Source organism: Pelecanus crispus, chromosome 10 (assembly GCF_030463565.1).
Source record: "Pelecanus crispus isolate bPelCri1 chromosome 10, bPelCri1.pri, whole genome shotgun sequence".
Classification (NCBI taxonomy): Eukaryota; Metazoa; Chordata; class Aves; order Pelecaniformes; family Pelecanidae; genus Pelecanus; species Pelecanus crispus.
The window spans coordinates 38,171,920-38,184,731 of record NC_134652.1 but is presented as its reverse complement, the minus strand read 5'-3'; the positions used below and the strand labels follow the sequence as shown (position 1 = coordinate 38,184,731).

At 55.8% G+C, this 12,812-nt stretch overlaps 1 protein-coding gene across 1 annotated transcript in view; it reads left to right on the top strand.

Moving 5' to 3' along the window:
* The window catches only part of UNC5B (unc-5 netrin receptor B), a 56,795-nt gene extending 48,712 nt beyond the window's left edge, over positions 1-8,083 (top strand). Inside the window, 13 exon segments of the mRNA XM_075717430.1 lie at positions 7-187; positions 755-922; positions 1,290-1,454; positions 2,263-2,295; positions 3,438-3,632; positions 4,077-4,469; positions 4,914-5,001; positions 5,091-5,259; positions 5,384-5,617; positions 6,567-6,716; positions 6,987-7,151; positions 7,243-7,421; positions 7,918-8,083. Of these exon segments, the coding sequence (XP_075573545.1) occupies positions 7-187; positions 755-922; positions 1,290-1,454; positions 2,263-2,295; positions 3,438-3,632; positions 4,077-4,469; positions 4,914-5,001; positions 5,091-5,259; positions 5,384-5,617; positions 6,567-6,716; positions 6,987-7,151; positions 7,243-7,421; positions 7,918-8,083 (2,286 nt within the window).
* The last annotated feature ends 4,729 nt before the right edge of the window (positions 8,084-12,812 follow it).

Genomic DNA, 12,812 nt, shown 5'->3' with positions numbered 1-12,812 from the left:
TGCCAGGTGGAGTGGCTGAGGAATGAGGATGTCATCGATCCCACGCAGGACACCAACTTCCTGATCACCATCGATCACAACCTCATCATCAAGCAGGCCCGGCTCTTGGACACTGCTAATTACACCTGCATGGCCAAGAACATCGTGGCCAAGCGCCGGAGCACCACGGCTGCTGTCATCGTCTATGGTACCAGCCCTTGTTTTTGGGGCGGGGGCTTTTGCTGCCGGCCGTGTCTCCAAGCCAAGGGGAAATCTGGGCACTTTCTGGGAGTGGTAGGCGTGAACCCCACCAGGGCATTGCATTAAATTAGGTATAATACCCAATGTCTGCAAAACAGGAACCTCTACCAGCTTGCACAGGCTGGTAGGAGAGGTTATTGGGTGTAGGTATTTGCAAGCCTTCTCGATTGGGTACGAAGGTGGGTGGAGGTTGGACCCAGCTGGATCACTTTGACTCTCAAAGCAGCTGAAAAGCTGCATTTGGCTGAGCTTTGCTGTGAAACCAAAGATCTGCTGTGGCCAGGTGCAAAAATATTTGCAAAGTGAAAAAAGGACCAAAGCAGGCTTGAGCATATTGTGCATGGGGTGTGCGACACGAGAAGGAGTCTCATGATTTGTTTTTCATGAGGGTGAGCTGTTCCAGGGTGTCACAGAAGATTTAAGGACAGAGAGCCTGGTGAACCATAGGCTTAGCTCCAGTCCCTCCTGAAAGGGGCTCCGTTGATGTGTTAACGCTGTCTGTCTGCTCTTGCAGTGAATGGTGGCTGGTCCACCTGGTCCGAGTGGTCTCCCTGCAACAACCGCTGTGGCCGGGGCTGGCAGAAGCGTACCCGGACGTGCACCAACCCCGCACCGCTGAACGGCGGCTCCTTCTGCGATGGGCAGCCTTTCCAGAAAATCACGTGCACCACCCTCTGCCCAGGTAAGGCAGGTTCAGAAACCTTGCCCACACTGCCTGTCCCCCAGCTTGCACTGTCCAACTGTGCTTCTGGTGCTCCTCAAGGAGACAGGGGCTCAGGACACCAGTCCGAAGCATCTTTCAGTCTGCCAAGACCTGAAAGAGCTGGAGATGTCTGCAGAGAAACAACTTAGCCTCCCCAGATAGCATGAGGGCTGGGTTTGCTGGGATAATGAAGGTTATCCCAGGTTGCTGCTCCCCAAATGTCTCTGGAAGCCCTGAGATGGGCATGGGCACCTTTTCTGCTGCCGGAGACACCCCAGCACTGGGGAACGAGCCCCAAGGCCGTGCCGAGGGGTGTACCAACGTGCCTGTGTTTGGTGGCCCGCAGTGGATGGCGCGTGGACGGAGTGGAGCAAGTGGTCAGCGTGCAGCACCGAATGCACCCACTGGCGCAGCCGCGAGTGCACCGCCCCGGCCCCCCGCAACGGCGGCAAGGACTGCAGCGGCGTGCTGCTCGACTCCAAAAACTGCACCGATGGGCTCTGCCTGCAGAGTGAGTATGCGGGCAGGCGGGCAGGGAGCAGTGCTGTAGACGATGCCAGCGGCTGCCATGCTCCAGTGCTTGGCCATGCTGTTGTTGGCCATGCCTCCGAATTGACGGGGCAGGCAGCAGCGCCTCTGGCACCTGATTTTTTAAACTGCGTCTTTAACAAGGGTTTTTCAACCAGACTCACCCCTCCCAAAGCTAGTTCTCACCCGGTGGAGAGAAGGGTTTGGGGGATTTTTGGTGGGATCTAAATGTCCCACCAAGCCTTCTGAAATGGTGCTAGGTTTGGGGTCTCTGCTGAAGTAAGGCTGGTTGTGGTTAAGTGGGGGCAAGCCAGGGGGGCTTCTCCGCCCCACCACGAAACCACCTGACCTGGGGCATTGCTCAGTAGCAGCCCTGGGGCTAGCAGCAGCTAGAAAAAAACCAATAATAATAATAATAATGGTGGTGCTACACTATAAGCGGGTGCGCTGAAGGCTGAGCAGCCGATGCTGCCACCTGCTGCTGTGTGACACCACTGTCCCCTTTAATGCTGCTATGGCCAGAAATGCCCAAAAACCTGTTAGCTGGGGTTGGGCAGCTGGGGATGCACGCCCCAGGGTCTGGCCAGGCATGGGGACATCCTTGTCACCCCGCTTCTGCCCAGCTTTCTGCATTTCTCAGGGAATGATGCTGCTTTCCAGTCCCTCCTGCCAGGCTGCAGCTCCTTGTGCCCCCCAGCCTGGCTGCCCCCTCCTGCTTTTTGTTTCATCTCATCCCCATCTCACCATCACCACCTTCACCTTTTGTTTTCTAACTTTGTTTTTCCGAACAGATAAAAGAGTTCTAAGCGAACCCAAAAGCCACCGTAAGTGCTCATTTCATGGCCATTTTGTTTCTTTGCAATGCATTGCTTTGGTTTTGTTCTGTCGCATCCATGGTGTAGGGCTCCTCGGCAGCTGGGGGAAGGACACGGTGGGAAGAGGGAGCAACTAAAGCCCACCCCAAAAACTCCTGTGTACATTAAATCACGCGCTCTGCTTGAACCGATAAATACGACCCACTTTTGCACCCCTGCGCCTTGTCCCCCTTTTGCTGCCTGCAGTTCTGGGGTGCACCGCGATGCAGCCGGTGTCACACCACCAAAGCTACTCCAGGCATTGGTCACCCCCGCCATGAGGACTCTCTTCCTCGAGTTGGGGGTCCTGGGCTGCATCAGGGTTCCCGTTTCTGGCATCAGGAGAAGAGGGGGGACTTGGGGACGAGGTGACACCTCCCAGAAGTGGCATAGTCCTAACGCGGTTGAGATCGCTGGGCTTAGGACAGGGCTTCGCTCCAGTACAAAACCATTGAAACCAAGAGATGCGGGCGAGCGTGGAAGGAGGAAGGAGAGAAGGATGGGCTGAGCATGCTCAGCTGCTGCTGCTGGAGGCTTTACCATGCTCTGCCTTCCCTCTTCATCCCTCTCCTTTCTGGGCAAGTATATCCAAGCTATATGAGGCATTTAAAGATCGAGAGCCTTGTAGCAGGGGAAGGGAAGATGGGGGAGCTGTGGGGTGTCTATAGAGATGCGGTGATACTCAGTCTTTCTGGATGGATGCATAGCTCAGGTACATATATGAGAGATGCATGGATGGGCATTACATTTACTCCTCGGGGTTGTCTCTGTTAGGATGTGAGGGTTGATAGTTTTGTGAATCTGAGCTGCGCAAACGTAACGTTTCTGGGCTTCTTGGTGCTCAAGTAAAGTTGTGCACGAGCCGTGGCAAGGTGTCCGCCAAAGGTTTGAGGGGTTCAACCTCATCTCATTCTCTGGCATCGCTCTGACTTCTGGACTGCTCTTAGAAAACACCCTCCATCCTCCTGCCACAGCCTTCCAGCAGGCCCAGTACATGTCTTCCCCTTCGTGCCTATGTCCTGCATTAGCAGTAGGGTTGGGGAGCACCGGTGGGTCTTGACATGCATTTCTGGTGCTCCTTTTTTCACCACCATTTCTTTAATCTCTCCCAGTGCTGGAGGCCACAGGCGACGTGGCCCTGTATGCTGGGCTGGTGGTGGCCATTTTCGTCTTCATCGTGATCCTCATGGCTGTGGGGGTGGTGGTGTACCGGAGGAGACGCCGGGATTTTGACACGGACATCACAGACTCATCAGCTGCTCTGACCGGAGGCTTCCACCCCGTCAACTTCAAGACCTCCCGGCATGGTAAGAGCCATAACCTGTGCAGGTCCTGCTCGCCAGCTCAAGCCCAGGCAGAAAGAAAGTCAGGCTGTAGATCACAGTAGGGGGTGGCTCCCTGGTGAACCCCCAGCCCAACTTTTCTAGGGGAATATGCTGATCTTTGAAGGCTGAGGGCTCCATGGAGGTGGTCAGGTACTGATGGTGGGAGTCGGGGCAAAGCAGATGCGGTGGGGATTTGTCATAGGATCCTGCTCCTCGCTTAGTCGTGATGCCGAGCAGTTCCTTTCCAAGTGCCTGGTGGAAGGCAGATGGGTGTAGCCCAGCACTGTACCCATTGTACCTCCTGCTCACCCTCCCTTGCCGGGCGAGGAGGGCTTTTCACAGGCATCTCTTCCAGTCAAGCAGTGCTTTTATGTCCCCTCGTTTCCACTGCCATCTTCATCCCATCCGTGTTTCCTCCTCCCACAGACAACCCTCAGCTGCTGCACCCCTCGATGCAGCCGGACCTGACGGCCAGCGCAGGGGTGTACCGTGGCCCCATGTATGCCCTGCAGGACTCCTCCGACAAGATCCCCATGACCAACTCTCCCCTGCTCGACCCCCTCCCCAACCTCAAGATCAAGGTGTACAACTCCTCCACCACCTCCTCCTCGCCGGGGCTCCACGACGGGACTGACCTGCTCGGGGGGATCCCTGCCACCGGCACCTACCCAGGGGACAACACCAGGGATGGCCACTTTGCAAACATGCGGAGCAAAGCCCTGGGCTCCCAGCATCTCCTCAGCTTGCCCCGGGAGCACGGCAACAGCGCCAGCGGCACATTTGGCTACCTGGGGGGAAGGCTCACCATCCCGGGCACTGGTAAGCCCTGAGGTGGGGAGGAGGGCACGTTTGGCTGCTGAATGATCGAGGAGTTGCTCTTGTTCCAGCAGACTTGCCTGCCATGAGCGGCCCTTTGCTATCCCAAAGCTGGCTCAGGGGAGGAAGGCAGCAAGCCATTCCCAAGCCAGATTTCTCAGGCTGGAGGTCACAGCCTCCTGGGACTTTCCTGGCCAGCCCTGCTATTGATCCAGGGCCAGTGCCTTGCAAAAAGTTCCAGCCTACGGTTTTGCTTCCTAATGCAGTGGCCTGGCTCCTCCCTGCAAGCGGTGCAGGTGAGGAACATCTGGAGATGTTTCTCCTGGGCCGCTCCAGGCTGCCCTAGCTCACTGCTGTCCTTGTGCTCGCCGGCCGGAGTGGAGGGGTGGTTTCTCATTGGTGGTTTTTCCCTCGTTTTGTGACTAACGCCTGTGTGTGTCATGCTAGGGGTGAGCCTGCTGGTGCCCCACGGGGCCATCCCCCAGGGGAAGTTCTACGAGATGTACCTGGTCCTCAACAAGGCAGAGAGCACCCTGTAAGTCACACCGTGCCGCCTGCGCTTCTGCTCTTCATTGGCCGCCGTGAGGCTTTCTTTCCAACCGGTGTCCCCTCTCCCCTCCCCAGCCCACCCTCCGAAGGCACGCAGACGGTGCTGAGCCCGGCGGTGACCTGCGGACCCACCGGCTTGCTCCTGTGCCGCCCCGTCGTCCTGACCATTCCCCACTGTGCCGATGTCGGCTCCTCGGATTGGATTTATCAGCTGAAAACACAGTCCCACCAGGGAAACTGGGAGGTAAGGTGGGAACCCAGCCCCTGCAGCCAGTGAGGACCATGAGTGGTGTGGGGGACAGTCCCTAGCAAACCCCCCCCGGATGACGGGCTGACCCCCAGCCTTGATTTCCCATCTCTCCCTGTAGGAAGTTGTGACCCTGGATGAGGAGACCCTCAACACTCCCTGCTACTGCCAGCTGGAAGCCAAGTCCTGCCACATTTTGCTAGACCAGCTTGGCACCTACGTCTTCGTGGGAGAGTCCTACTCCAGGTCAGCCATCAAGAGGCTCCAGCTGGCGATTTTTGCCCCCACTGTTTGCACCTCCCTGGAGTACAGCCTCAAGGTCTACTGCTTGGAGGACACGCCAGATGCTCTGAAGGTAACATTCACCTTGCGACACCAGCGTGGGCTGCCCCTGCTTCCCGAAGCTGTTCGCGCTGGCGGCGAGATGCTGCCTGGTCCCTCTCAGGATGGCCTGGCCCCAGGGAGCAGACAACCTGATGCAACTGCCTGCAAAGTGGCCACAGTGAAATAATAAGCGTGTTTACTGCCTTCCCCATCCTTCCTCGCCCTCTCTGAAGGAAATAATGAGGGTGTTGCTTATCTCCTATACCGGGCCCCCTTTCTGCAGACATTACACGAGAGGTTTTGCTGCTGCTGGGTGGGTTTTCTCTCCCCTACGCAAAAAACACTTGCTGCTGTGATTTGCCTCGTGATTTTTCTATAGATCCTGTTATTCCTGTGTGGAGACGTGTGTCTCTCCTCCTTGGGAGGCTTGTGGCACTGATAGCATCGAGTGCAGCATGAGGAGCTCAAGTTTTGGTGCTTTGGCTGCCTGGACCACCGGTGCGGTGGCTGGTTTAATTCCCTGTGACTCGTCGCGTGGTGTCAGGATTGCTGTAGTGCCTCTAGGTGGAGATGTAGGCAGCGCTCTGGCTCCTGGATTGCATTTTTCTCCTAAGAGTTGCTAGCGTAAGAGTGGGATGGCGTTGAAAACAGATTGGGTGGCACTCTTCAAGAGTGCCGCTGAAGTGCCCGACCTTTGTGTTGGACCTTTGGATCGTCTGAGGAGTACAGAGGCATATACAGATGTTTACATGTTATCAAATTCGAGTTGTAGGTTGGGCTGTTGTGTGAGATGAGTTGGCAAGTTCTTGGACAGCGGCTGTCGGGGTGGCAAAGGCTGCTTTGCTGGGGAGGACTCCTCGTGGGCTTGTTGCTGCTGCTGGCTCCTCTTGGCTTGAACATGCTTGGCTTTGGGTATGGAGAGGGGAGAGGAGCGGCCCCTGCTCTTCTGGGTCTCACGCTGCTCGTCCCACTGCCCGCAGGAGGTGCTGGAGCTGGAGCGGACGCTGGGTGGGTACCTGCTGGAGGAGCCCAAGCCCCTGCCCTTCAAGGACAGCTACCACAACCTGCGTCTCTCCATCCATGACATCCCCCATGCGCTGTGGAGGAGCAAGCTGCTGGCCAAGTACCAGGTGAGGGGCCGAGGTGGGGGCAGCCGGGGTCCCAGGCCATCTTCAGCCAGGCACCACGGGGTTGTGAGTGCCCCGGTCTTGTCTCCAGAGTTGTCTCCCAAAGGGATGGAGGAGGAAGGGCAGAATGATTTTCATGTGGTCTTTCCTGGTGGGATGTTGTCTGTGGGGTCCCTCTGTCCCATCTCATCCCTGTGGGGTGGTTGGAGGAGGTGGGATCTCCCAAGGGAGCTGCTGGAGCCTTTGCTAAGCCCGTGCTTTGGTGGTCCGCAGGAAATCCCCTTCTATCACATCTGGAGCGGCAGCCAGCGAGCCCTGCACTGCACCTTCACGCTGGAGAGGTACAGCCAGGCCTCCACCGAGCTCACCTGCAAGATCTGCGTCCGGCAGGTGGAAGGGGAAGGGCAGATCTTCCAGCTCCACATCACGCTGGGAGAGGTGAGCGGCTGGGAGGTGGGGGGACAGCAAGGGGACGCGCTTGGGAGCTGCTCTGTTGCTGCAACGTCTCGCCCTGTCCTTCCCCTTGCAGCACGCCAGCTCCTTCGACAGCCTCCGCTCCCACCACAGTGGTGCCACCACCACCCAGCTGGGACCCTACGCCTTCAAAATCCCCCTCTCCATCCGGCAGAAGATCTGCAACAGCCTGGATGCCCCCAACTCCAGGGGAAACGACTGGAGACTTCTCGCCCAGAAGCTTTCCATGGACAGGTGGGTGTCCCCATGCTTTGCTTTCCCCTCCTGTGCCCCAGGCAGGGGGGCTTCGCTCCACGCTCCCTCCCTGCTGCAGTGCATCCAGCTAGGTTATGTCCAGCTATATAGGTCCACCCATAAATATGGATATAGCTACGCATAGTTATACCCATCTATATCCATGCATCCATCTGTGCCACACTCCTGGGTCTCTTGTCACTTTGAGCTGGCCCTTATTTATCTGGGTCCGTGCTTGGACTGTTCCTGTCTGGGTTCACCTCTGAGGACGCAAGGGAGGGTCATTTCAGCAAAACAAAGTTTGCGCTGCTTTCGCACGAATGCCAGCTCCATATAAAAATTGAAGATGAGGTCTCAAGGGCTTTGGCATTTGCGTTACGGCATTTCCATTAGGGTTCACGTTGCAAACGGGTTTGCTGCTCCGGCATCCTCCTTCCTTCCATCCCTGAAGGGCATCGTGCCAACCCGGACCCCCCTCTCTCGTTCCCCTTCATAGGTATCTGAACTACTTCGCCACCAAAGCCAGCCCCACCGGGGTGCTCCTGGACTTATGGGAAGCCGAGCACCAAGACGACGGCGATCTCAACACCCTGGCCAGTGCCTTAGAAGAGATGGGCAAGAGCGAGATGCTGGTGGTCATGGCCACGGAGGGGGACTGCTGATGATGCTCCCCGCGGCTGGCAGGCCAGGAGGACAAAATGGGGAGCGAGGCGGTGGTGGGACAGACCCGTCCCCGACGGCGGGTGGAGGCAAATCTGTCCCCGGGCAGTGGCTGAGCAAGGAAGGGCCAAGGCTGTTGCTTCTCCTTCCCTCCCCGCATCACTGTCAGCCTTAGAGACCCATCCTCAGCGTTTACAAGCAATTCAAGTGTTACGCAGCATTCCTCCTCCTCCTCCTCCTCCTCCCGGCCGTCCCCAGGGTGGCAGCTGGCAGCGCTCGTGGCGTGGGGAGGAATTAGGGCTTCTCGAGTCGGGATGGGGGCTTTCCTTCTCTTCCTTCGTTTGGGTTCCCCTCCGGTTCTCCTCCTCCTTTAATAGCATTTCTGCGTTGAAGAGATGAGTACAATCTAGGCAAACGGCTTGCTTCTGTCAAAAGCTTCAGACAGCTGAACAAGGCAAATAAGAAAGAAAAAAGGAAAAAAAAAAGTTTCCTAGGAAACGCAAATAATTTATTATCCAGATCTTTGGATAAGTCCTTTTTAAAAAAAAAAAAAAAAGGAAAAAAAAAGATTTATAAACCTTTTTTTGTGTGTGAGAGCAAGAGCGTTGCTGTGGTCAGGGTGGCAGAGAGAGAGATTTAAATGAACACACTTTTGTAGGGAAAAGCGTGTGATCCAAGTGGAGCAAAACGTGTTTACATGTCCTGGGACCCCCAGGGAGTCCGTAGGGTGAAGTGCCTCTACGCCCCTCTGGTTTAGAGCCAGCTGAGACCCTCCCCAAGAAATATCAGGCAAACTCCCCTTTCGCCGGCAGCAGTGCCCGGCGGAGCGAGGGGTCCCCCTCTGCCTGCAAGGAGGGATGAGGGATGCTGCCCTGCGTTTAGGGTTCCGGGGCGGGGGGGAGTACGTCCAGATATGGGTATTTTTAATGAATTCTTCCCTGGCATCGTTTGGGGGAGCTTTTTAGGATGACTACGCCTGCATTTACCTAACTTCAGTACAAACCAAAGAATTCAGCCCTGGGGTCGGAGGGAGGTGAGCAGCTCGTGGAGGGGGCCGGGGAGAGCAGAGGGCTGGCGGGCCAGGATGCGGCCGCTTGCAAACCACGTCGGTCTCGGGTCCCTGCACTCGCGCCCAGTTTTTGATGCAGTATTTCAGCGGGGATCTGGGGAGGGAGACCTCGGTATCTGCATGTCGCGAGCCAGGCTGAGCATTTTCACGCGAGGGATGGCGTCGTAAGCGGTGATCGGGATTCCATCCTCTCATTGCAGCTCCTTTGTTTTTTTTTCCCCCCCGCTGTAATAGACTTTTTATAATGATGGAAAAGTTGTGGGATGAATGGAAAGTAATCAAGGGGTAGGCAGGAACGAGGTTCCTCACAAAGATATGGTGTCTCAATGAAGGTAAAAATTTAGATTGCCTGCAGATAGAAATAGTTACTCAGCGAGTGCTATATCTTAGAAATGTGTCTGTTTTTTGAAAAAAAAAAAAAAATAGGAAGGGGATGGTAAGCTCAGGATTAGACTAGATCACACAGCAAGGCTGTGGATTCTCCATCAGTGGAAGTATTAAGAGCAGGGTCTGAGAGCAGGTCCTGCTTTGGGCTGCAATGCGCAGTGTCCTGGCTGTGAAGCCCTGGACTGGTGTCGCGGGGTGCCTGCAGCATCCTGCAGCATCCTGCAGCATCCTGCAGCATCCTGTAGCATCCTGCAGCATGCTGGGGACCGGAGCAAACTCAGGGAGCCCTGCCGCCAGCGAGAGCATCGCCTCTGCAGGGTGGCTCAGGGGGAGTTTTCAGTATTGCTCGGACTCGGGTTTGATTCCTCTCAGCAGCTCTTGAAGCAGCGACCGAACGCGTAGAGCCGCTCCCTGTTGTGTTTCGGGGTTTCTGGGGTTCATTTCTCGCTGGGTTTTCAAGGCTGTGGGAGAAAGGGGACGTTTTTCATTTGTGTTGGGTGGGAAGACTTCTACTGGGTGAACTCCTGTGTCACGTAGGAAGGGTTTTATCCATCCTTTAGGTTGTATTTGAGCATCCGATTTCTGAGACCCCATCTCTGAGCCGAGGGGGAATAAGCAAATTTGGAAAGAAATGAAGAATTGATGGCTGCTGGTGTTATATAGGGCTCCTTTCTCAGTGCCGCAGTGCTCTCCGTGAGACGAGATGCTCTTCTTTCGGGTCGCATCTGAATCTCTCTCGCTGTTGTTCTCGCTGTGTCTCGTTGACGGATCACTCGGCACCAGTGTGCGCGCCTGTCTGTCTGTCTGTCCCACCCGCAGGTGCCTCTGCCTCCATCCCCATCCGTCCGTGTTCGTCTTCCCCTTCCTTTTGGCAGGCAGCAGCCGCCTGGATCCGCCGAGGTGCATGTTTGTGGGGGGATTCTCCCCATTTTTCAGACCAGGGAAGCTGCGTTGGGAGCTGGGTGGGGGGGAAGCAGGGTTTGCCCCCCTCCCCAGTCCTCTGAGTGCCTGCGCCCATCTCCCACAGGTGCCAGCTCCCGGGAGCCCAATGTGCCTCCCTCCGCAACCGGGGGTTTCTCTGGCTGGGCATTTCGGCAAAGGCAAACCCGTGGTCCGTGCTGTGCTGGCAGTGTCCGTCTCTTGCTCCACAATCTTTTTCCATATTTATATGTCCAGGGGATGGGCCCGGCGGCATCCTCTAAAACTGCATCTGTTTATTCTGTAAACTAAAGAACTGTAAATAAAGTTTAGCATTCCTATTGTAACAAATTAATTTTTATGCAATAAATTATATTTCCTAGTCTAATAAAAAAAAAAAAAGAAACAATCTGCTCACCCCTCTCATGTTCATCACTCACCAATTCCTGCTGGGTTTAGCATCTGCAGGGATTTGGGTCCAGCTCGAGCAGCGGCAGCAGCGTGGGGATCCCCATCAGCGTGCCTCCGACCTGTTTTTGGGTCGGATGCTGCAGGAATGCCAGTGCCGGCAGCAGGAGGATGTTGCTGTCGGAGTCCCTAATGGGGGTAAGCTGCAGAGATTGATTTATGGTTTGTTTTGGACTCACATGGGTGATTACAAGGCAGGAGAGGAGCGCTACATCTGTGTCTCTATGGGCTAAGCCACCGTCTCAGGCAGTTCATTTCCTTCCCTGAGGGATATGCACCAGCCCTGCAGAAAGCAACGCCCCTTCCAGCAAGGACCAGGACCAGGGTGCCTCATTTGGGGAGCGGGGAACAGAGCACAGAGCCACGAGCCGCAATCTGCAATGCAGGCATCCCTGTCCTCCAACCCCTGCTTCCTCGCCCTGCCCCATCCCTCGCTTTGGGACCACTTCCACTTTGGGACCACCTCCGCCACGCTCCTGCCCTGCTCCAGTCCCATCGCTCCAGCTCTGCCTGAGCAAGCAAAACCAGAAGGGTTGCAGGGCAAGGTGTGAGGGTCCCAGGGAGAGGTGAGGGTCCCGCTGCCCCTGCCCACCCTGCCTGGGCCACTCGCCTCACCCAGCTCATGGGGACGAGGTGATGTCAATGTTGCCCCTGCTCCAGGCAGGCGTGGGGATTCTGTGACCGGTAAAAGAAATGGGGAAAAAATCACTGCCCTGTCACCGCAGCAATTATACCATAGCCATGCAAAGATGCAAAACCCTCCCAGCTGGGCTTTCCAGCTCCAAGTACTATGCTGAGGCAGATACCTTCCCAGAAGCGATAAGCATTTCTGTTCTTTGCGTCTTAATTCCTTTAACCTCAGTCTCCCAAGCTGCCTTCACTGGGCACCTTTTGCACTAACCCGTCTTTCCAAGGGCCCAGATCTGTGGATAGCTTTGACCAACTGGTGACTGATTTCATCTGATGGTCTCCTATTGAAATACTCAGCTGGCTCATTTCCCTTAAAATTAAGCTGGCCCAAACCTTCCCTGCAGTTGATATATTGAATTCAGTCCCTGTGACAGGCTCAAAAGTGACTGCCGTGCCATCGCTAAGTGTTGACAGATTTATTCTGCCAGAGAGACGATGCCCGGGAGCACCGGAGCCGCCCACAACAGGGTCTCTTTGACTTTTCCATTGTGTGTTCAGGAAATTTCCTTTGGGCCAGTCCTGCTGGATTTTCAAATTCGCTTACCATGAGCTGCTCTGTAAGGCAGCAAGCCGTACCGAGGGGTGGGGGAAGCTGCTCTGTAAGTCCCGGTTAATAAATTTCAATCTCTTAACCATTACTTACATGCCCTTTGCTCCATTATGGTTCCAGCACGGCAAGAGCAAGCAGCACTATGGGATGCCTGGTATTCCTTTGGGATAACCGTGAAGCCCTCTCTGCTCCGGCACAGCTCGCCTTGCTTTCAAACCAGTGCTGGCCCTGTATGTGGGGTTGGAGTAGAGGGGAAGCAGCCCAAACCCCACTTTGAGCATAGGGGTGTCCCTAAAATCTCCCCTGAGCCCATGTGAGGGTCTGCGTTGCAGAAGGTCTCTCAAGTGTGGGTAATATCAACTCGAGGGGCCGTCACGGCTTCGGTTAAGCGTGGGCTGGCTTCGTTTCCCCTGCTCGCCTGTCACGGTCCCTTGTGCTGATGCGGTCTGAGGCTCTTCTCCAGCAGTGGGTTTTTTGACATGATAGACAGCAGCAAGTCAGAAATATCAGGCAAATCCCTCTGAGCTGATGGGTTACTCATTCGGATAGGCTGTGCCATCTCCTCAGGTGCTTTCCCAGCCTGGCATGTCAACGCGGATGAAAATCCCCAGGGAGAAACCTCTGGAGAGAAACCCATGTGCTCCTCTAA